At 52.2% G+C, this 24818-nt stretch overlaps 1 protein-coding gene across 2 annotated transcripts; it reads left to right on the forward strand.

Moving 5' to 3' along the window:
- Positions 1-5556: 5556 nt before the first annotated feature.
- TRIM56 (tripartite motif containing 56) lies at positions 5557-14525 on the forward strand. 2 transcript variants are annotated; one of them, XM_070363091.1, is made up of 4 exons: positions 5557-5694; positions 5807-5887; positions 6765-6876; positions 6985-14525. In XM_070363091.1, exon 4 carries the CDS (start codon positions 6986-6988, stop codon positions 9251-9253), a length of 2268 nt encoding a protein of 755 aa, XP_070219192.1. In that variant the 5' UTR covers positions 5557-5694; positions 5807-5887; positions 6765-6876; position 6985; the 3' UTR covers positions 9254-14525. The 2 variants fall into 2 exon arrangements, with proteins under 2 accessions (XP_070219192.1, XP_005892861.1); XM_005892799.2 differs by lacking the exon at positions 5557-5694 and having other exon boundaries at positions 5741-5887.
- The last annotated feature ends 10293 nt before the right edge of the window (positions 14526-24818 follow it).

Raw genomic sequence — 24818 nt, forward strand, 5'->3', positions numbered from 1 at the left:
ATACTCGTCTGGGATGTAATATTGCTAAGTATTCTGTGAGATGAGATGGTTAGATGGCATCACTGACTCAATGAATCATGAATCTGAGGAAACTCGGAGAGATTGTGAAGGAGAGGGAAGCTTGGGGTCACAAAAAGTTGGACCCGACTTAGCGACTGAACAACAAAGTCCTGTGAGACCTGCATGTCCGTTTCCTCTGCAAAACTGAGGGGAGCTGGCAGAAAGTAAAAACCAGGGGAGACGTCTTCATATTTCAAAAGGTTATTAGCTTTTGCTATTCAACAAAATATAATAATAATAAAACCCTCATAACTTGTTTGGAGAACTTCAACGTTTTTTGTTTTTCATTATAAAAATCAAGGGCCATTTTGTAACTTTTTAAAGTGTGTAGTTGTTACATGTATGGTAATGTGTCTTTAGTGATAAACTCCTTTTATGGAAAGGTTTTCTCTTTGAGTTAAACATGTTGTTTAAATAAATTTCTCATTTAAAATATAATTTTAAAAAGACATTCTCAAATAAATACAAACAGAAGTCGTTGCTAGCCAACCTGTTTTACAGAAGGAAGTCCTTCAGATGGATAAGGAAGGACCCTGGATGGTAGGTTTAAGTCGCCGGAAAGAAGAATACAGGAAATGGTAAACTCATGGTAAATCAAAACACTGATCTATATCTTTCCTTCCCTTACTGTCTTTTAAAAATGAAGTTGTTTAAATAATTATTATAGGGCTGTATTGCTGCGTTTTTAACACACGTAGATGTAATCGATTTGACAAAAATAGAATAAAGAAGGGGAAGAAATAGAACTACATTGCTATATTTTATTGGATTTAAGTCATTATAAATCTGAAATAGTTTCTCATAAGTTGAAGATGCATATTGTAGTTCCTAGAGCAATCACTAAGAAGTGAGCTTAGAAACATAGAAACAGTGGAATTAAAATAATACAATAGAAATGTTTTAAAGAATTTATCAGTCACACCTTATATATATTTTTTTTTGGCTGCTCTGGGCTTTCGTTGCAGCATTCAGGGGCTTCTGTAATTGGGTTCTCTAGTTGTAGCCCCTGGGCTTAGTTACCCCACTAAATGTGGGCTCTTAGTTCCCTGACCAGGGATAGAACTTATGCCCTCTGCATTGGAAGGCGGATTCTTAACCACTGGACCATCAGGGAAGTCCCAATAAAAATATTTTTAACACAAGAGAAGGCAGTACAGAAGGAGCAGTTTTTTGTGTGTTAATGTGACAGTTCTGTGTCTTGATTATTGTTGTGGTTGCATGGTGGTTATACCTGTGATAAAATTGCATAGAACTAATACCCAGTAACAGGGGGCTACCCAAGTGGTGCAGTGGTAAAGAATTCGCCTGCTAATGAAGGAGATGCAAGAGATGGGAGCTCTATCTCTGGGTTGGGAAGATCCCCTGTAATAAGAAATGGCAACCCAATCCAGTATTCTTGCCTGGAAAATTCCATGGACAGAGGAGCCTGGCAGGCTACAGGCCTTGAGGTCATAAAGAGTCAGACATGACTGAGCAACCGAGCACACACATATACCACATATGCACACACACTGGAGTAACGTAAAAACTGGTGAAATCTGAATAAGGTCTGTAGTCCAGTTCACAGCATCCTGCCAATGTCAGTTTCCTTATGTTTATATTGTACTGTTGCATAGTGTGATTGTGTTGGTAATTATTTAAGTGTATACATTGGCAAGACTCATTGAGCTCTACATATAAATTGATGATTTTCATTGTACATAAAGAAAGCTAATTTAAAAATATAAAACAATTTTAAAAATAAACAAAAGAAACTATAAAACAATAAATACTACAGTCACCTAAAGAAGGAGGAAGGAAGGGAAAGAGAGGGGAAGGAAACCACAACTTGGAAGTAACAGATACTGTGCAAGACGAAGAAAACTCTCTCATACACACACATCACACACACCACCACCACCAACCCCAGCAACAACAATAACAAGACTGTCACTCACATCCTCAGAGAAGTAAACGATAAAAGGAACTCGTGAGTTAGCATCGTGGCAGCAGATTTGAAAAAAGCACAACAACTGAAAGTTTAAGTTAGAGGAAACCTCCCAGAAAGTAGTACCAAAAAAAAAAAAAAGATTAGATATAAAATTAGAAGACCATCTGGGAGATGCAACCACTGAATGATGGAAGTTCCAGATGGGAAAACGGAGAAAGCAGAGGGGAGAGAATCAACAAAATACTCCAGGAGGATTTCCCAACCCTGAGACGCACGTGTGTTAGATTGACAAGTAGACAAAAAGTACACGTACACTATAAACACAGCTACGTCAGATATGTATAAATACATATACAGTTGTGTAAAATATACTCACATGGACAGAGACCAGAGGAAATACACATAGGAAAAAAAAGTTATTTTGTTATAATGATGATATGAGTCTTTTAAATTTTATTTTAAATTATGCATATTTGTATAAATTAAGATCAAAAACCTTTGCCTTTAATCTCACCCCCAAAGTGCCTGCAGAAAAAGTCCAAACTTGCCTAATAAAAAGTCTATAATGGCTCCCCGATACCTTAAGGTCTTTCAGGATTCTCAACAAGAAATTGTGAAGTTTGTTCTGCCTGCATGCTCCCATCTCCTACCACGTCCCTCCACCCACCCACACTCCCATCTCATCAGAACACCCAGCAGCAGAGGCTTCTTGAGGAACCCCCAGCATCTGGCAGGAACTCCTCCTTCTCCCCAGGTCTCCATGGTAACACTTAACCACTCGGTTGTAAGCTGAGTTATCCCTTGATGTGGATGCCTGATTTCAAGCAGAAGAAACCAATTTCCTGGGGTCTGCTGCACACTGTAGGCACTTTAAACAATTGTTCAATGTTTGGGGTGAGGGAAGGGCAATCATTTTAATGCTGCTTCTTTCACGAAGCCTTCCTGATTCCCATACAACCACCACCACCACCTCCGCCATTCCAGGAGAAAGCAAACTTCCCTCTGTGCTGCCACAGCACTTGTGTGACCTTGGGTGATGTATTCTGTTACTCAGTTTCCTCATCTGTAAAATGGGGGCAAGAGTGCTACCTACCTTATGAGATTGCTGTGAGGATTAAATCAGGTTATGCTTGGTGCCTTAGGGGTAAAGAACTTACCTGCCAATGAAGGAGATGTGGGTTTGATCCCTGGGTCGGGAAGATCCCCTGGAGAGGGAAATGGCAACCCACTCCAGGGGTATCTTAGTTCCCCAACCAAAGATCGGACCCGTGCCCCCTGCAGTGGAAGCACAGAGTCCTAACCACTGGACCACCAAGGATTATGAACTGCCCATGGGTGGGGAAACTATCTTGTTGATCTTTGTGTATTGCACATATATATGGCATGCTGTCTAGCAGCTGTTGCTTTCATGTTTGCCTCTTCTGCAACCCCATGGATTGTAGCCCACCAGGCTCCTCTGTCCATGGGATTTCCTAGGCAAAAATACTGGAGTGGGTTGCCAGGCTCTCCTCCAGGGGATCTGCCAGACCCAGGGATCGAACCCACCCCGTTTCCTACACTGGCAGGTGGATTCTTTACCACTGAGCCACTAGGCAGCCATCCAGAAAATCTTCCTTGACTGTGCACAGACAAGCACACACGGGGTCTGTACGCATGTGCAGGTGTGTGTACACACACTTGGGGACACACGTGGTCAGTACGTTTCTCTGTGCTCATCATGGCTGACCGTCCAGTCTGCAGCATCCGGCCGTGATGACCGCCTCCCCCTTCCGGAGGTGCAGCATCCTGCAGCCAAGGCTTGTGGGACCTTCTCTCTCTTGGATTCCCACCTACGTCTCTGGAAGCGCCCCTCAGCCTCTTCTCGCCCCAGGCCCTTCGCCCGCTTGCCCATGAACGTGTTTTTAGCGCCATCTCAGCCCTGCTCTTCTCACATTGGACTCTGCTGGGCGAACTTCATCAAAACCACAGGTTCCTTGGAAAAGTCCGGAAAAGTCACAAGCCCGGGTTATCACCTGCTGAGCCCTCTGTGCTGACCGCCAGGTCTGCAAAACCCTAAGGACTTCCTACTCTCCTGTCATCACCTGCACCAGCTTGTCACACCTGAGGCTCCCCTCCTCCACCCCCCACCCTGCCCCTAGTGGAGCTGTGTCAGCTCAGACCCCTCCGCTTTCCACCTGGAAAACAAGCTCCCCTCTGTTCTCTTGGCTGACGCCAGAGTGAGTTCTCACCAGTTGTGTTTCTTCCTGAAATCCTGTCCCTGTGAATAAACGGATGCCCATCTGGGTAGCTGTGTGATGAATCAACTATGGCAAGGTGTTAACTGCAGAAACTAGGGGATAGACATGGGGGTGTTTGTTTCAATTCTTTCGACTCCTTTGTGCTTCATAATTTCCAGAAGGTGTTGGGGGAAATATCCTTCGATGGCTTCTTTCGGCTTTGGGGATAAATCTCAGACTCTGTCATGTAGACCATAAGACTCTCTCTGATCCAGCCGCTGCTTCCTCGGTGACATCATCTGCTACTACTGACACGTCCCTTTACCACACATCGTTCCTTTTTTATTTTTTAACTTTTTTTTATTTTGTATTGGGGTATAGCCAATTAGCAATATTGTGATAACTTCAGGTGGACTGCAAAGGGCCTCAGCCATAAATATATACATATCTGTGCATGCGTGCTCAGTCATGTCCGATTCTTTGTGACCCCACGGACTGTGGCCCGCCAGGCTCCTCCGTCCATGGAATTCTCCAAGCAAGAGTACTGGAGAGGGTTGCTATTTCCCACTCCAGGTGTTCATCCCTGGAAGATAGAACCTGCATCTCCTGCATCTCCAGCATTGGCAGGTGGACTCTTTATCACTGCTCCATATGCATGTATCTGCTGCTGCTGCTGCTAAGTCGCTTCAGTCGTGTCCGACTCTGTGCGACCCCAGAGACGGCAGCCCACCAGGCTCCCCCGTCCCTGGGATTCTCCAGGCAAGAACACTGAAATGGGTATACATGTATCTAATCTCTCCTAAACTTCCCTCCAATCCAGGCTGCCACATACCATTGAGTTCCCTATGCTATACAGTAGGACCTTGTTGGCTGTCCATTTTAAACATGGCAGTGTATACATGCCGGTGCTCAATCTCCCTATCTCTTCCCCCATCCTTCCCCCTGGCAACCGTAATTTCTCGCACAAACCATCCTGAATTACTTGGGACCCCCAGCAGAGTATGTGGTATTTCATTCGTCTGGGCCCACCTTGCTGTTCCCAATTCCTGGAATCCCCTTCCCTGCGTTCTTCTCTGGCGATCCCCGACCCCTTCGCACTCTGGTGACTCATCTCAAGGGACACCTCCTCCAGGACCCCCTCCCGAATCTCAGCAGACAATTGTGGTAGAAGGGCCTCACCTAGGGCTGGATTTGCAAATATGCGGCAGCCCTGGAAGCCTGGCCCGAGGCCGGGGCTCTGGTTACCCTGCGTCTCCGAGAATCACCTAAGATCTCTCATTTCTTCCCTCAGAGGATACATCCTCAGGCAGCTGCCCTGCCCTTGCGACAGACACACTTAGCAGGCTGAGCAAATCCCGAGGCTCAAACGGACAGGCCGACCTCGCAGACTCCAGCCGCGAAAGCTGACCCAGCCCGCACGAAGCCCGGGAGCCTGCGGGCGGGGACTGTGCCCCGCCGATGGGGGAAGGCCCCCCCTGCGAGGAAGAGGTCCAGGCTGGGGAGGGAAGAGGGCGGGGCCTGCGGCCGTTCTAGTCCGTGTCCCGGGCCTGGGACGGAAGTTGCAGAAGTACAATTAGTTTCAGTTTTGTTTCTCTTTCAGGAGCCGGGCAACAGCCGCATCAGGGCCTCCGAGGGGTTGGTCGGGGAATCCCCCAGCTCTGGGTCCTGGAGCCCAAGCTAGGTAAGTAGGGGGCTTGGGGGGCGGCTGGAGGGAGAATTGGACTGGAGGGGGTGGGGGAAGGGAGACGGCCGGAGAAAGAGGAAGGGAGGGGAGGGGGACAGAGACCCAGAGGGCGGGAGCAGAGGGGAGGCTCCTCTCTCCGGGGCCAGAGAGCTGAGGTCTCCCTGGGAAGACCCCCTTCCCACTCTCTCAGCCCTGCCCGCCACCCCTCCCCCCGACCCAGCCCCTACTTTCTGGAAGTTTGGGGGAAACGCCCCAAGTTTCTTTATCAAGTATTTCACTGGCCACTGTGCCGGATGCTGGGGGCATTCACAGACGGAGCCTCACGTGACTCCGACCCTCCAGAGGCTCCTTGGAAAGGAGGAGGCCTCCAGCAGCAACACGGGCGGAAAGAAAAGGGCTGGGGGAGCCGGGGCTCGGACCAGAAGTCCGAGAAGCTGGACGGAAAGAGCCTGGCAGCCCCTTCCCCTCAGCAGCCCCTCTGACTTCTCCAGAGCCCATTGCGGGGCCGTCGGGGCAGGAAGTTGGGGGGCCCCCAGTTCCTGTGATGCTGCTGCGGCGGGGGAGGGGGGGGCGGTCCGGGAGGCAGGTGTACCCGGCCCTGGGACTTGGGGCCCTGGCAACTGAAGCCAGTTGTTCTGCCCCACCTGCCAGGAGTCAAGGGGACTCTGCCCCACTGGACCCTCCGCTGTGTCCTCCCTGCCCCACCCCCGCCCGGGCAGCTCACACCCAGCATGGTCCCCAGGGTCTGTTCACACCAGACTCTCACCCCATGTGCCACAAGGCTTGTCAACGGCGGGGCAGGCGGGCAGGGGCACCCATCATTACCCCATGGGCTCTCTAAGGCCCGGCCTCTTGGTCTCTTCGGATCTCGCAGGGCCTGACTTGCGCGAAGGCAGCCTTTACTTTTCACATTTCTGAATGTCTGTACGGAGAAGGGAGGTGGTTCTTTAGCTCCAGAGACGACAAGAAAATTCCCAGCCATTCAGGTGAGATCCCAGACCTGGTGGGGCTTGAGTATGGGGCAGAGGTGGGAGGGCAGAGGACGGCCACTTCAGGAGTGCCCTCAACCTCTGCCCTCAACCTCTTGCTTGCAGAATGGTTTCCCAGGGCTCCTCACCATCCCTCCTGGAGGCCCTGAGCAGCGACTTCCTGGCCTGTAAAATCTGCCTGGAGCAACTGCGGGTGCCCAAAACGCTGCCCTGCCTGCACACCTACTGCCAGGACTGCCTAGCACAGCTGGCCGAGGGCAGCCGCCTCCGATGCCCCGAGTGCCGTGAGTCTGTGCCCGTGCCGCCTGCAGGCGTGGCCGCCTTCAAGACCAACTTCTTTGTCAACGGACTCCTGGATTTGGTGAAGGCCCGGGCCGGTGGCGACCTGCGGGCAGGGAAGCCGGCCTGTGCCCTGTGCCCCCTGATGGGGGGCGCCAGTGCCGGGGGGCCAGCCACCGCCCGCTGCCTGGACTGTGCCGACGACCTGTGCCAGGCCTGTGCCGACGGACACCGGTGCACCCGACAGACCCACAGCCATCGGGTGGTGGACCTGGTGGGCTACAGGGCGGGGTGGTACGACGAGGAGGCCCGGGAGCGCCAGGCGGCCCAGTGTCCCCAGCACCCGGGGGAGGCCCTGCGCTTCCTGTGCCAGCCGTGCTCCCAGCTGCTGTGCCGAGAGTGTCGCCTGGACCCCCACCTGGACCACCCCTGCCTGCCCCTGGCTGAGGCTGTGCGTGCCCGGAGGCCCGGCCTCGAGGAGCTGCTGGCCGGCGTGGACAACAACCTGGCCGAGCTGGAGGCCACCCGGCTGGCTGAAAAGGAAGCCTTGGCCCGGCTGCGGGAGCAGGCGGCCAAGGTGGTCACACAGGTGGAGGAGGCGTCCGAGCGGGTCCTCAGGGCCCTCCTGGCCCAGAAGCAGGAGGTGCTCGGTCAGCTGCGGGCCCACGTGGAGGCTGCTGAGGAGGGTGCTCGGGAGCGCCTGGGGGAGCTGGAGGGCCAGGAGCAAGTGGCCAGGGAGGCGGCCGCCTTTGCCCGTAGGGTGCTTAGCCTGGGGCGTGAGGCTGAGATCCTCTCGCTGGAGGGGGCGATCGCCCAGCGGCTCCGGCAGCTGCAGGGCTGTCCCTGGGTGCCTGGGCCCGCTCCCTGCCAGCTGCCCCAGCTGGAACTGTATCCCGGGCTCCTGGACAAGAACTGCCACCTGCTGAGGCTTTCCTTTGAGGAGCAGCTGCCGCAGAAGGACAGCGGGAAGGATGGAGCCCGAAGCCAGGGAGGTGATGCAACACAGCCCCAGAGCAGGGATGGAGTTCAGACCCCAAATCAGGACAGAGCGCAGACACCCCAAGAGGACGAAGCTCAGCCCCTCAAGGCGGAGAGAGCTGAGACTCCCCAGGAAGATGGAGCCAAAACCCCGAAAGAGGGCAGAGCCCAGACACCCCAGGAAGATGGAGGAACCCAGGCCCGGGTGGGCAGCAGATCCAACAAGAAGAGGAAGTTCAAAGGCAGGCTCAAGTCCGTCTCCCGGGAGCCCAGCCCCGCCCCCGGGCCAAACCTAGAGGGCTCTGGCCTCCTCCCCAGGCCCATCTTTTTCTGCAGCTTCCCCACCCGGATGCCCGGGGACAAGCGCGCCCCCCGGATCACTGGGCTCTGTCCCTTTGGCTCCCGGGAGATCCTGGTGGCGGATGAGCAGAACAGGGCCCTAAAGCGCTTCTCTCTCAATGGCGACTACAGGGGTGCCGTGCCCGTGCCCGAGGGCTGCTCCCCATGCAGCGTGGCCGCCCTGCAGGACACCGTGGCCTTCTCAGCAGCCGCGCGGCTCTATCTCATCAACCACAATGGCGAGGTGCAGTGGCGCCGGGCGCTGAGCCTCTGCCAGGCCAGCCATGCTGTGGCCGCCATGCCGAGTGGGGACCGGGTGGCGGTCAGCGTGTCCGGCCACGTGGAGGTGTACAACATGGAAGGTAGCTTGGCCACGCGGTTCATCCCCGGGGGCAAGGCCAACCGGGGCCTGCGGGCACTGGTGTTCCTGACCACCAGCCCCCAGGGCCATTTTGTAGGGTCCGATTGGCAGCAGAATAGCTTGGTGGTCTGTGATGGGCTGGGTCAGGTGGTTGGGGAGTACCGGGGACCTGGCCTGCATGGCTGCCAGCCGGGTTCCGTGTCCGTGGATAAGAAAGGCTACATCTTTCTGACCCTTCGCGAGGTCAACAAGGTGGTGATCCTCGATCCGAAGGGCTCGCTGCTTGGCGACTTCCTGACGGCCTATCACGGCCTGGAAAAGCCCCGGGTGACCACCATGGTGGACGGCAGGTACCTGGTCGTGTCCCTCAGTAACGGCACCATCCACGTCTTTCGGGTCCGCCCTCTTGACAGTTAAAGGGCTGGGACTGGGGATGGGACTGGGTGGGGGGGGGCAGGAAATGAAGGCGGGGAGAAGGCAGGCAGGGCCGCCCAGGAGATGTGGCGGCCAAGGGCATTTTCTCGGAGGGCAGGGGTTGACAGCTTTTCACAATTTGAAGTGCCAAACCCCTGTGCAGGTGCAGGGATAGGGACCAAGCAGGGTTGGCATGACCATAATTCTCAGAAGCAGAGGAGGAGGGGTTGGAGAGGTGCTGGGCATTAACGCCTCTTGCTTTTGAATTGGGGGAGGGGGGGGTGTGGTGACTGCCACTGCCGCTACCATAGAGTCTAGGTTTCCAAGATATGTAAACTAGTTCTGATTTGCGTTCTTCTTCAAAACCATTCCTGATGGGGTGGCCCGGGGAGAGGCCTGGGGAGGTGGGTAGAGATTGTCCTTGGAGCCAAGAAGGGCTCAGGTTATGTCGATTACGTACTTTGCAGAAGAGAGCTGAGAACCCGTTCTTCTCCAGCTGGAAGGGGACAGGCTAGGTTAGCAGGGGCCTGAGATTTTGAACCCGGCAGTCAGTGGCATCTTTCACTGCAGAGACGGAAGGGCTGAGGTCATTCATTGCCTTCAGCCACAGCCGGCACATTGCGGCTCCTCCTCCAACAGTAGCACCCCCCAGTGAAGAACAGGGTGGGCTTTGTGGGGGACCAAGTGCAGACACTACCCCAGGGCAGTGGATGTTCACCTTAAAGCCCCTGAAGAGAATGTGCTGTTAGAAAACGGAGCTGGTAGGGCTGGAGTCTAAAACACAGCACTTACCTGGGGCCTTCCCTCCAACTTCCCTCACCTCTCACCTCCAAGCCAGCCTGAGGTCAGACCTCTGTAGAATATAAAGTCTCTTCTGTTTTGATGTCTTAATACTTCCTGGAGTTTATTTTTAGCTCCTTCTTAGTTTCCCAGCACAACTCCTTTTGAGAAATTCTGGCTGAACTAAGGTGTTAAAGGCATTTTTGTCTGTATTGCTATTATGGGTGGGGAACACACCTAATCCTAGAGGCCAGGTGTGGAACTCAGGGGCCAAACCAGTTGGAAGACCTGAGAAGTCAGTAGTGGGGCTGACATGGGCGGAGGAGTGGAAATTGCGTGGAGGGTTCGTGTCAGAAGTGAGCTGTAAGCACGGGCCCTTGGCATGGGCCGTGGCTAGCCAGGGGCTGGTGAGAGATGACCAAAGGGAATCTTAATGTAAGGATCATGGACTGTGAGTGGTCATGGGTACCAGAGAGATTTTGGACAAGTCCAGATGGAAAATACAGGACGTTAGGTGGAGGGAAAAGAAAATCTTTTTCCAGGGAGGTCGTTGATTTGTTTCATGAAGTGAAGGGGGAAATAATCAATGTCGAGTGGATGGATTCAATTACATAAAATTTTGAGATGTGTGCACAGCAAATAATAATGAAGATTAAAGGAAAAATCGACGAGGGGAGGACATTACAAAGCGTTGATCTGAGAGCTGAATCTCGAGGGTATACATTGACTTAAAGAGATCTACTTGGTCAAAAGACCAAGTAAGTTGGGTCCCCAGAAGGGAATCTACACAGGCCAGAACACATAAAATGAAAAATAAAATCAATCATTTGCATTCTTCAAAAAAATATTTTTGAAGCTATATCATGGGGAAATAGGCTCCTGGCATGATAAATGCTGCTTCCTGGAGATCGGTTTGGCAGGACTTGACAGGAGTCAAAGAAATGATTGTAAGATGAAGTTACTTCACATTGGGGAATACATTCTGGGAAAAGAACTGAAAAAGGAAAAGGATTTGCAGATAGGTATTTGTGACCACGCTGTATATTATAGTCATTGACAGGAAACAGCTCAGCTCTGGAAGGAATAGCCAAGTGGGTTGTGGTCTAGCAGGACAGTGAGTTACTGCCTTCATGTATGACAACTATGAGAACTATTTAGACGATTTTGACTGTGATGCAATCATAAGCAAAAAAAAACTTTTGGATTTCTGATCACATCATTATAGCAGCAAGGTAAAAGCATGTCTGAATAGTTTACTGAGTGTAAACAGGTTCAAAATGTGTAAATAGTGACAGGGGAGGTTGGGTTCTTTTTGAGTTATTTCCTGCTGTTATTTATATATGCACATTTCTACTTCAGTTACTATTGTCCATTAAATAACATATATGCTTAACTGTTTACTGCAGAAAAATACACCTCTATAAATGATATTCAAGAATAACTCCTGGATTTGCAAATGAATGTCAGAATACATGAGACTGTTCTGGCGGGGGTAGGGGTAGAGCAGGAGCAAGGGGGAAAATCCTGGTGGGTCTGGACCCAGCAGGGAGGAAAGGCTAGCAGATCAGGGGCCTGTTTGGTGGCTGACCATGGAATGTGCCCTGGGAAGGATTGCAGTGGTCAGGCAGTCCCCACGGATGATCTGTCATTGCAGAACGTCCAGAAGCAAGAGACGGTCTTATTGAGTTCACCAACTCATTCAGACCAACTGGAAACCGAGTTGTGGTTCCACGGAACCAGGTGGCATAGGATGAGTTGCACGAGTGGGGAGACTGTGTCTGTCTTCTTTGGAGCCCTCTCTACAGAGTCAGCACAGTGACGGCTCCTAGTAGGTGCTCAGTAAACATCTGTGGAGTGAATTGGTGTCTAGTAAACAGTGGGACCCACCAAGGTGTCCAAAACCTTGGCTTGTGGGAAATCTCCAGTAGGGGGCACTGTGGACTCAGCCTATCGTAAGCCTTCAGGAGCGTGACTCAGCTCTGAGTCACAAAAGAGATGAAATCGGGGTGTCCTGCTTATGTGTCCTGGGGCGTTCTGGCCTCTAAGGGATAAATACCTTCAGGTTAGAACAACAGTTTTGCAGAGCTGCATGGGAACCGTGTGCAGAGAGCCAGGCTGGTGGAATGGCTCCAGCCAGGAGGTGGGAATAGAGAACTTCAGAGGGGAAATACCACCTGGATACAGGAAGAGACTCCCACAGATGTTCTAAAGATGAAGCAGTTGCAGGGGACACCACGAGAGTCCTGGGAAGTCAGATGTGAGACAATTGGCAGAAGTACTGTGTTTTCCCGCTGCAGGGCTCGGTCGAGGTGGGAAAGCCACAGCCCTGGGGAAATGTGAGATGGATGGGAAGGATAGCACTGAGCATCATTTTGAAAGGAAAATCCCCAGCCTCCCAACTGTGACCTGGGAATCCTAACAAATCCTGGTGCCGAAAGCACCACCCAGCACTGGGACAAAGAGTTCTTGCTTCAACTACAGATGTTAAGAAATCAGGAACATCATGAAAGATATGACATCCCCCTCACACCCCCGTATTGGACAGTGACAGTTAACTTGATCCATCATTCCTTTTCCTGTTTGGGACTTCCCAGATTGTGTACAAAAGGAGGATGCCATTTAGGTAGAGAAAAGGGGAGTAGAGAACCTCGTTCGTACTTTTGTGCCTAAAAGAGGAAATGAGTGAGGCAGCAGAGATCTGGGTTGAGTGCTGGCTTCCCTGGTGGCTCAGCTGGTGAAGAACCCACCTGCAATGTGGGAGACCTGGGTTCAATCCCTGGGTTGGGAAGATCCCCTGGAAAAGGAAAGGCTACCCACTCCAGGATTCTAGCCTGGAGAATTCCATGGCCTGTATAGCTCATGGAGTCGCAAAGAGTCGGACAGGACTGAGCGACTTTCACTTTCACCTTCTTCCAACTAAACAGCTGTGTGATATTGGTCGAGCTCCCTAACCTCTGTGGACCTGTTTCTACATCAGTAAAAGACCCATCATAATATCCACTGTGCCCACCTCACAGGGTTATCATGAGGACTGGCTAAGAGGCGTGGAGAATTTTGTACACCCTCAAAGCTCAAACTGGAGGTCTTAGGAAAAATTTTAACCAACTTGTGTTCATAGTACTGAGTTAATGCTTTTCTGTCAGGGTAAGCCTGAAAGGGGATGTGGTATGCATGTGTTGTGAGGGAGGCTCGAGAATGTCTGGGAAGAGCTGTTACCTGCTTCTCTGTTGGAGGAGATTCTTCAGTTCTGCCTTCCAACGTTTATTTGAAGAAGCCATTTGCTAAGACTCAACAGTGACCGTAGGTGCAGAAGGGACCAATGGCCATCTTGCTAAGGCTGAGTTCTGCTCCTAAAAGCCAGCTGAGAATCAGGCTATACTAACCTGTATACTAACACGTAGAAGAAACGGCAAGAGTAGCCCAGTTTTGTTTTTTTTTTGTAAGAGAAGATAACAATTTGGGAGGGATTCGCTCTCCTTTTGCCTTAGTCTTATTATTACTGTATCTATAAAGCCATTCATAGAATAATCTACAGAGATAATATTCCAGTGGGGCCGATGTCCAAAAGAGAAGTCAGAAAACTTCCAAGGAGGTTGATAAGGTTGGTGACCTGAGCTGGGCAGGATGTGCTAAGTGTGTACCAATATCAAGGTATTTTGATCATCTCTCCCAAGCTTCCCTGGTGGCTCAGCGGTGAAGAGTTCACTTCCTGGGTCAGGAAGACTCCCCTGGAGAAGGCAACGGCAGCCCACTCCAGTATTCTTTCCCAGGGAATCCCATGGACAGAGGAGCCTGGTGGGCTGCAGTCCATGAGGTCTCAAGTCGCTAAGACACAACTTAGCGACTACACCAGCACCCAGGAGGGTTAGCTGAGAACTAAAGCCACCTGGAAGTTAAGTGGGAGGTTGGACGCAGGCGCAGAGTTCTGTCTGGGGGAGAAAGTAGCCTTGGACTAACTGGGGCAGGGAGCTGTGAGAGACACTGCTCAAGAAGTTGTTCCCCACAGAAGGATCAGGTTCAGATGTAGGCTTAGAAAGATAGGTAACTTGACCAAAGGCAGCAGATCAAGCCAGCCCAACTGGTTCATGAATATAGTTCAATTACATGAATCCAGATGGGAACAGAAATAGATTTAGAGTGACTGGAAGGGTGGAGAAGGCTCAGCAGGGTCTGGCTGACCTCACCCAAAGCCTAGGTGAGGAATCTGGGACCAGGCAGAGAAGGGCTGTAAAGGCAATTGGGAAGTAGTTTGGGGAGGTTTGGGAAGGCAATCTGACTTCTCTTCGGAGGAAGTTTTGAGCTGATTGGGTTAGCAGCCAAGGGAGATGGGATTGAAAATGGAATTGGGGCCTCCGTACCCTTGGTGTCGGCTCAGCAAATATTTCTTAGTTGCCACTGGCCTGAAGAAGCTATGTTGTAAACTCTTTGATTCCTTTGATTGTGTACTTTATATTTCCCCCCCCGTTTCTTAATAAATTCCTTTGAAAAATGTGAACCTTTTCTCAGATGGTTCATGCGTGTGCGGAACGATCAACACCCAGGTAGGGAAGGGAATCAGATAGTATGGCCCTCCTGCTATAACTGCGAAGATGCTACCCGGAGCCCTTGGAGACAATCCAGGCGCAGGGTGATCGGCCCTGTCATCATCTGTGTTTCCCCCATCCTCGTCCCAGGCCACTCCTGCCTCTGTAGGACAGAGGGGCCCTCTAGGCAGAGGTCTGCATCTTCCAAGCTCACGTTTCGTGGGAGGGAGCCAGCAGGTGATCTGGCCCAGCAGGACCCCCGAAGTTGTGTGTAAAGGAGGTGAATAGAGGGCGCAGGTCAGGGTGGCTGTGCCCATCACTGGTCTCTGCTTGTTTTCTGGTTTACGGGCTCCACCTGACCTGCTGCGCCTGTGATACCACGTTGGCCCCTGCCGGGCTGGGAGGTATCCAGGCTCTAGGAATATCCACCTACTGGCCAAACCTACCCCCTCTGACCTGCTCTCCAAAGTCCCTCCAGGAGTCCCTGACCCTCCTCTCTGAGTCCTGAGCAGGAAGAAGGAAGTTCTCCGGTCCTTACTTGTAATTCACTCAACCTCTGTCCTCCCAGTCAAATGCAGGGATCAAATAGCAGTTACCGAGGGTTGCCTCCCTGCGCTTCACATCCATCGACTGCCAAAATGGAAGTGGCCACCACCAGCACTGTTAGAGACGCGAAACCCTAGACCTGGGAGGTTTGCTCATTACAAGCAGATTTTGTTTCTGACCCCAGAGCTTCCCTTTCAAGCAGCTCTGAATCCTAAGCCCATGTCGTTTCCTCGTTCATTGATAAGAGAGCTGAACGAAACGAGATCCCAGGTTCTTCCCTGAGCTAACAGGCCAGGACCCATCCAGGTCCAGAATTTAGACACAGAAAGGGAAGCTTGGCAGTGCCCCGTCTTGTGCTCGTTGCCAGAGCACCCCTTCCCCCACTTGTCTGTTATGACAAGTGATAAGAGAATGCTCTAAGTGGCCCGGTTGGGAAGCAGGAGGTGGGGATGAGGGCCCACCACTGCTGCGGTGACAGCCTGAATAAGAATTCTGCAATTCATCATCTACTGACTCAGCCTGGCTCTGGACCGGCGCCTCTGTGAACCCTGGGGAGGGTGACTCAGCAGCTGAGGGGGCCGGGCGCGGGAGAGCCTGCGGGTCCATGTGAGCGCTGAGTGTTGGGAGAACGGCTTGTTCTAGCTCCAAAGCCCCAAGGCGGATTGTCTGCGCCTGTGGTCAGAAACACGTGGCCTCAGTCCCCAGCCATGCAGCCGAGCCTCCTCCCTCAAACCTGGGTCTCTCCTCTGCACTGGAGAAGTCACCGCCCCAGAGGCGGCAGGCCCGTGGCCTCTGCTCATGGCCGTGGGCCTGTCTGCAAGTGGCCAGGCCGCAGACTCTGCAGGGTGGGGAAGTGGGGCCGTGTCACAGGCCAGGCACACAGCTGGACAGATGGTCACAGCATCATTCTTCATCACTGAGGTCGGGGGAGCAGGGCTCTGGCGTCTTGCTTTTGCTTCCGGGTCAACTCAGAAAATGTCTCTTCCTCTTCAGAAAGAGCAGCATCTATTTTCTCTGCCTTGAACCCTACGTTAGGGACAGGCTCATTGGAAGAAAAGAGCCAAAGCAAGGAGCCAACGATCAGGCCCCAAAACCCAGCGTGGAGGCCGGAGGTCCACGCGCAGGATGGCTGCATTCAGACCGCTCGCTTCTCCCCTCCAGCGCCCGCTTCCCACCCATCTCTGGCCGCCCTGACCACTTTCTCACCTCGATTATTCACACACATCCTCACCTGCAAAACCCTTCAGGTCAAGAACTTCTGATTCACACGGAACATTCCATAATCAGGTGTTCTGTAAATACCGGTGAGTGAAAAGACCAAATGAGTGAATTTGTGCTAAAACCTCATCCCTATCACTCACATGGTTGGATTGAACAAGGGGAGGAGCTGGAAATGCTGGGGCAGGCCAGAAGGCAAAAAGAATTTATCCCTTTTCCTTAGGAGGAAGCGTGAGTAACAGTGAAATGATCCAAACTCTGGGGAAAAAAAGATGGTAATCTCACTCCTCTGTACTTTTTCTTTGTTTCAGAGCACTTTGACCTCCCAACACGCTGTTTCATAGGATTATTTATCCTGCTTATGGTTTATTGTTTTGTCTCCTTCCCCGGTTTCTACCCCAGGTACAAAGCAAGCGACAGGACAATTTGCCTGTTTTGTGCACTAATACATCCTATGCCTGTAGAATATTGTGTGAGAAGCAGTAGACTCTGAATGAACGAATGAATGCAGAAATGAATGAAGGTTATGTGTGGACATTTACTCTGAGAGGCAGTTCTCTCTCCATCCGCTCTGCATTTACCTGTATTAATAAAGTCCAGCAGGTACATTTTATTATCACCCTTGATTTAAAGACGGGAATGGTGAGGTTACATTATGTAAATGGGGTCACGAGGAGCTGGGCAGAGGTCAATGCCAGCCATGGCTGGCTTGGGGCCAACTCTCTACCACTCCCTGGCGAGGCGAGGCACACGGCACCTTCCTGGGAGTCACATCTATTGCTGGCCAAAATCTTGGCTTTCTCTGCCCACTGAAGCCAAATGAAAAATATGGAGACGGGCTTTGGAGGAAATAGAAAGGTGGTTTTAACTCTCAGCCAGCAGAGAGGGGAACCCAGAAGGCTCATGTGCCTCAAGAACTGTGCCCACGTTCCATGAGGAGTCTCTCTGTGTGTGTTAGTCGCTCAGTCCTGGCCCGATTCTTTCCAACTCCACAGACTGTAGCCTGACAGGCTCCTCTGTCCACGTGATTCTCCAGGCAAGAACACTGGAGTGGCTTGTCATTCCCTTCTGCGGGGGATCTTCCCGACCCAGTGATAGAACCCTGGTCTCCTGCATTGCAGGCAGATTCTTCACCGGTTTGAGCTACAGGGACGTCCTTTAGGGGAGAAGTCTAGGGGCTTATATAAGATGAGGGCTCACAGTTGGGGATCAGTGAAGAGGACCAAAGGTGTTTGGAGCTTGTCAAAAAACAGTCACAGGCCGATGTCAGTAACCCAGTAATTGAGTCCAGCAGTTCCATGGCTCTGTGGTCTCCTTTCTGTCATGTAACTACAAGAGGAAGGGTGTTGTAAGGGTAAACACCAGGTGCAGGATGCATTGGGCATAGAGTCAAAGGAAAATAGGTGCGAAGTGTAGCTCCTGCAGAAAAGCAAACTTAGTTATAGACGTGCTGAGTTAGGAGCAGCATGGACCGTAGCCTGCCAGGTTGCTCTGTTCATGGGATTCTCCCAGCAAGAATACTGGAGTGGGTTGCCATTTCCTTCTCCAGGGGCTCTTCCTGACTCAGGAATTGAACCTGGGTCTCCTTCATTGCAGGCAGATTCTTTACCGTCTGAGCCACTAGCCAAAGTAAAAAAAAAAAAAAAAAACTAGGAATATTCAGGCCTGCTCATTGTTCTCTTTATCGTCTTTGTTCTCAGGAAAGGGAAAGAAAAAAACAACTCATTTCTCTTTTTTTCCATGTAACTGCAAAACATCCCAGTCCATCTTTCCTGGGTGAGGCTTTTTTTCTTTCTCTCCATTTCCACCAACTTCCTGCACGACTCCATTCCCACCCAAAGCACAGCTTCTTGTCAGCAGATAGACTTTTCCTGGCCGGAGAACCATGGAAACATGGGAGCAGAGGGCGGGCCATGGGGGAGCCTGGTTCTGGCTCTCCCTGCCTGGGACCTGCAGACCTGACCCAGGGCTGTACTGTTCCTGCAGCTGGCCCCCACCACCGACACCCCACAGACCACATGGGAGGCTCCTAGGCCCAAGCCCAGGGCAGCTGGAACTCCCCGGGTCACTCATCTGTGGGAGCTGAGCTAGAACCTAGGAAAGGGCCTATGCAACCCTAGGCATGAGGGCTCCAGGCACTGTCTCCTTTCCAGGCCGGCCCTGCAGGGCTCAGGCAGGGGGAACCATGCTCCCCAGTTTCCTTCTCAGCTCCTGTGTCTCCGTGGTTCTCTTCCAGAAAAAGCCTTTTACAGCTGAGAAGACGCTGTACTCTGGGGCAAAGGTATCTCTTGGAGGGGTGCAATGGTGTCATGTGGGAAGTTAGTGGAAAGGGAGACAGAAAGTAAAACATCTCCCCGGAGAGGTGGACTGGGGGGTGGTTCCCGGGAAAGCATTCTGAGCATCATCGCCCCCGGGGAAAGTGCTGGGAGCTGGCCCCAGACCAGACGCTGGCTCCTGTGTGATCCCAGGAGAAGAGAATAGAGACCGCAGAACACCAGGCAGCGGGAGCAAGGCTGCAGAGACTTGAGAACACGCACATTCATGCTCAGGGAGACCCTGCGTCATTGGTCTCCTCCATCTGAGGCCTGGGGGAGGCAGCGGGAGAGGAAGGGAAGGAGGCTGGGATGTCTGAGCATCAGCTGGAAGTGGTCCATCGGGGGAGACAGAAGCTGGATTGGGGTTTGTTAGGGAGAATCTGTGCCCAGATGTTGAGAAGCAGTGAGTGCCATGCCCCACGTGTGGGTTTGTGCCTGTGGCCGGGCCCACCGGGCATCTGTGCCAGTTTGTTTAGGTGAGGTGTATGCCTGCTCTCTAGCAAAGCACACGGGTGTGGGGGACTTGCTGTCAGGGTGTTCCTGGGAAGGGCATCATGCCAACTTTTGCCTCATTAGAGAATCAAGCCTGGAATTTCCCTGAAGCTCATTTCCTACCACTTAGTCCTTAGCACAGGATCACAGTGGCCAAGTCTGTCCCCCACCCCGAGGGCAGATGCTGGGCGTGGGCGAGCAGCAGAGCCCTCCAGGAGTGCCCTGATGTCCCGTCCACCTCTCCCCCCCACAGGCCCCTCTCCTAACACACAGTCACATGTGCCTTCCCCCCTGGCTTCTTCCTCCCTCTCCTAAAAGAACAGGAGTCAAGGCGAGGAGATCCCCATTTAACCCCAGCTGCACCGCTGGCTAAGCAGGTGACCTCTGCAGAGGTTCCTTCACCTCTCTGAACCGCCGTCCCTCATCTGTAAAATGGGTGTGGTACAACAGCACGAGGGCTCTCGGATGAACAAGCAAGATGAAGAACGTGTAAAAATTAACAAATAAAATAGATGACCAACAAGGACCTACTGTATAGCACAGGGAATGCTGCTGAATAGGCTGTAATAACCTAAAGGGGAAACGAATTTGGAAAAGAAGAGATACATGTATAACTGAATCACTTTGCTGTAAGCTTGAGACTGACACAACATTGTTAAATAGCTACGCTCCAATATAATATATTAATAAACAATTTTTAAAAATAAAAAAAGATGAAGGATGTAAACGCACTCAGACAGTGCCTGGCATGTAGACATGTTTGATCCAAGGCCACCCATTCCCTCCTTCTGTCACCCACCCCTTGGGATCATGGGTCTTCTCTCGATCCTTTTAGAGACAAAACACCCCTTGCACCCATCAGGCCACCATGCAGCGGGAGGCAATGGCACCCCACTCCAGTACTTGTGCCTGGAAAATCCCATGGACGGAGGAGCCTGGTAGGCTGCAGTCCATGGGGTCGCTAAGAGTCGGACTCGACTGAGTGACTTCACTTTCACTTTCCACTTTCATGCATTGGAGAAGGAAATGGCAACCCACTCCAGTGTTCTTGCCTTGAGAATCCCAGGGACGGGGAGCCTGGTGGGCTGCCGTCTCTGGGATCGCACAGAGTCGGACACGACTGAAGCGACTTAGCAGCAGCAGCCTCTAAGTAACCAGTGCAAACAGCAAGTGCAAAAATGTCTGGGAATGGGATTTCCCTGGAGGTCCAGTGGCTAAGACTCTGCATTTCCAGTGCAGGGGGCCCAGGGTTCGATCCCTGAGGGGAACTAGACCCCACATGCCGAAACGAGAGATTCCGCATGCCCCAACTAAGACCTGGTGCAGCCAAAAAATTAGTTTAAAAAAAGAAGTGTCCAGGGAAGGCATGACTGGGAGGAAGGCTGACCTGCCACCCAGACAGTGGCTTTAACACGGTGCTTCATCACAGCCCAGCACCTCCTTCTTGGCTACACGTGTGCACCCTGGACCAGCCAATCTCAGGTGCCCACAAGGCAGGAGACCTGGGTTCAATCCCTGGGTCAGGAAGATCCCCTGGAGAAGGAAATGGCAAGCCACCCCAGTATTCAAGACTGGAGAGTCCCATGGACAGAAGAGCCTGACAGGCTACAGTCCACGGGATCGCAAAGAGTCGGACATGACTGAGGAACTAACACTTTCACTTTCAACATAAAGTGGACGCGCAAAGAATAGCTCACAGACCCCAAATGCTGGCTTGGACATCCCCAGGCACGTGGACTCATCTCTCCCGGGAACCTCAGCATGTGGCTTTAGCGTGGAAGCAGAAGAAAGCCGGGGTGCCAGATGAGCTTAATGGCTGGATGACAGCCTGGGGCACCCTTGCCACCTCTGGGCTCACCCGTCCTGGGTCCTGGCCACTGCAGTTGTGGGAAAGTGAAAAGTGAAAGTGTTAGTTCCTAAGTCGTGCCCGACTCTTTCCCACCCCATGGACTGTAGCCCACCAGGCTTCTCTGTCTGTGGGATTCTCCAGGCAGCAACTTTGGAGTGGGTTGCCATTCCCTTCTCCAGGGGATCTTCCCGACCCAGGGATCAAACCCGCGCTGCAGGCAGATTCTTTACTGTCTGAGCCACCAGGGAAGCAGTTTGTGGAATGTGACACCAATTCTCCTGCACGGCCTGAGACCTGGCACCAAGCTGGGTCCCTTGGACCTGCCTTTTTTGAGAAGGAACTTTCCCCTTGTCTTGGCATCTTCCTTCGGGCAGAAGACAATGCAGTTACCTCGCTTAAATGCAATCACAACCTTATCTGCTCCTCTGAGGTTTCACCCAGGTCTCCTTAATTGGATTTGGGATATTCACAGACAGACAGTCTCCTAGGTAATTTCTACAGAGGGCTAATATCCTCTCCTAAACTGAGTTTCTTCCTAATTGAATTCTCAGAAGGCGATGTTAACTTTAAGGTACTTGGCTGTCCGGCCCAAGTCCCGCCCACGTGCGGCAGTATCACAGGACACAGGCGGAAAGTTTATACCCAAACAGTCCCTACCTCTAAACGATGTACAAGCCTGTCGGGGAAAACAATGCAAACGCATGTGAATAATCCAGTGCTGAGTGTGTGGTTGTGTGGGTCCTACGAGGGAGCCACTTCAAAGGAGAGATAGCCCAGGGTGGCCTGGAGGAGGCTGGGAAGGCTTCGGGGAAGAAGCAGAAGCTGAGGCATCTTGGGAGTCTCTGTGGACAGCTGGCTTTCGTAAGAAAAGCAGGGGAGGTGGAACATTCCAGAGGCAAGAAATGGGTGGGAAGAATGGAAATCAGATGGTCTAGATGGAAAGGAGACAGATGTGGCCGGTTCAGATCCCAGCCCCCGAGACAAACGCCTTCCCGGCTCCCTCTCTCATTCCCATTGCTCTGGGTCCTCTTCCCCATCCTTGAGCTGGGCTTGCTGAGAGTGTCAGGGAGGCTGGGGGCGGGGGAGGGCCCTGGCTGAGGCCTATCTCCTCCCCCCCACCAACATACACAAACGCACGCGTGTCCAGACGCAGCAGAACTAACGGTCTGCCAGACAGGAAAGCCCTGTCAGAGGGCAGGGAACCTCCACCCCAGGCCCCGAGGGACAGCCCTGGGCCGTCCACCTGCTGCACAGCTCACCACCTGATTCAGCCCGGAAACCAGCCCCCGCCCCTCCCCCACCCCCTGGTGCTAGACACAACACGACCTCTTCGCCTCACCTACCAGCCCCTTGGGATTCTCAGAAGTGGTAACAGGGAGTTCCCGAGTCAGGGGCTTTCCATCTAGCTCCCACCTCCACCCCCATTTCCCTGAGTAAGCTACCAGCACAGGGAAGATGGAGGCCATTTCTGGAAAGAGGGAAGACTGGAGGAGAAAACCCCTCGGAGCCCCGCTCTGTTGGTTCAGCTTTATGTCCAGACATTGACACACCCAGAACAGAATGGTTTCTAAAGCAGGAACTCAGAGGAACTTCCCTAGTGGCCCAGTGGTTAAGAATCCCCCTTCCAATGCAGGAAATGCAGGTTTGATCCCTGGGTGAGGAACTAAGATCCCACATGCCTCAGGAGCAACTAAGCTCATGCTCCGAAAGAGAAGCCAGTGTGCCACAATGAAGAAGTCAGAAAAAAAAAAATTTTAAAAATGGGAGCTCAGGATGAGAAGGGATGCCACCTAATTTTCTGGTGTCCCCTCTGAAGGAGCTAGACCCTGAAACAAGACAACGGCTCCTCTGCTTCCCCAGACTGCCTGGTCCTTAGACAGAGTTGGCCCATGTGGAGCTGAGGACTCAGGACGAGGGCGAGGTCTCTGCCTGCAGGGCCCCCAAGGCTCCTGCCAACCCTGGCATGCCCGAGGCTGTCTGGGTCTGGGGCCAGCCTCGCAGAGTGGTGAGCTGGCAGGCCGGGCTGCATCCTGGGGAAGAGGGAATGGGCCCCAGGGAGCCAGTTGTCAGTCTGGGCTGTGAATAACGGAGGCCTCATCAGCACCCTGGAGCCTAGGGGCAGAAGCTCCCAGCATAGGGACTGACTAAGAGAGCAGGTCTGGGCAGGTGGGTGGGCAGGGATCAATCAGTGAGGCTGTCAGGCTACACACACACACACACACACACACACACATTCGTGCACACTTGAGCAAATCTCCCGCCCTCCTGTTTGGGGTCCTTCTGCCCAAATGACTCTCTGCTTCTCAAGGCTGTCACACTCCCCTACACCCCTCGGCTGGACTTCTCCTCACCTGCCCCAGGCCTTGGCTGTCTGCCTGGTTTCATGTGTCACTCAAGAGGCATTTGGCCCAAACTTCTTTGGAACCCCTTATCTTTAGAAATGCCCGTCTTTCTCTAGAACAGGGCCCTGAGTCCCTCCAGGGATAAGCCATATCTCCAGCTCCAGCACTTTTATATTCTCCCCGCGAGCAGAAAACACGACGAAAGCATCTCTCCAAGAATGCCAGCAGAGGACAATTATGAAAGTAGCCTTCATTCTTTACATTCGAAGCACCTTCTGGCTCCTCCAGCCCTGAACTAGCTTCCCATCTCCTCTCTCACTTCTCCACCCAGCTCAGAGTCGAACAGGAAGTGCAAGGTAGCAGAAAACCAGCTCAAACTGCTCATGGAGCAACTGGGTCAAAGTTCAGCACACCTGGCCTCCTCCCCAGCCCACCGCCAGAGGCTGCAGCTCCCTGTCACCAGGTGACCCAGCCTCCAGGCCTTGGGGAACACTGACCAGCTGTCAGGTAGACTCAATCGAGTGGAATAAAAGGAGTCTCTGCCTCCAACAACCACCCCAGGGCATCAGGTGCCTAACATTTCAGGTCCCTGGCTCATCAAGTTTAAAGGTCACAGTCTCAATTTCAAAGCATCCAAAGAGCTGGAAAAACAAAACAAAGTCCATTATTCCAGGATTCCAGTCCAAGATTCCAACAGTCAAGGTTGAGTCTGGATCTCAGGACTTTTCAGAAGCTCCTGGCTGGCCCTAAGGTGAAATAGGGAGTGAGAACTGCTGGATCAAGGCACAGAATGTCATAATTCGAAAGTGAGTGTGACTCAGAAGGGTTTAAAATGGTGAATCCTTAAGACCTGAGTGGGAATCAGTTCCTTGCTTGGTAGCAGATCTGAGGGGAAAAAGGGGATGAGACCAGGATCGGAAGAGTTCTAAAGGAAAGAGTCAAGGGTGATGAGTTGGGATTGACATATATACACTGTTGATACTGTGTATAAAAGAGATATACTGTGTATAAAAGAGATAAGAGACCCTACTGTATAGCACAGGGAATTCTACTCAGTGCTTTGTGGTGACCTAAATGGGAAGGAAATCCAAAAAAAAAAAGGGATATATGTATATGTGTGGCAGATTCACTTTGCTCTACAGCAGAAACTAACATAACTGTAAAGCAACTGGACTCCAATAAAATTTTGAATATAAATAACCACCCCCCCTTCCCTGGTGGCTCAGACGGTAAAGCGTCTGCCTACAACGCGGGAGGCCCGGGTTCAATCCCTGGGTTGGGAAGATCCCCTGGAGAAGGAAATGGCAATCCACTTCAGTATTCTTGCCTGGAAAATCCCATGGACAGAGGAGCCTGGTAGGCTACAGTTCATGGGGTCGCAAAGAGTCAGACATGACTGAGCGACTTCACTTTCACTTCACTAACCACCCCCCCCTCAAAAAAAAGTGTTAAGGGCAATGGGAAGGTGGCTGTGTGATGCACAGTGAGGGAAGAGCCTGGTCT

Source organism: Bos mutus, chromosome 25 (genome assembly GCF_027580195.1).
Source record: "Bos mutus isolate GX-2022 chromosome 25, NWIPB_WYAK_1.1, whole genome shotgun sequence".
NCBI classification, from domain to species: domain Eukaryota; kingdom Metazoa; phylum Chordata; class Mammalia; order Artiodactyla; family Bovidae; genus Bos; species Bos mutus.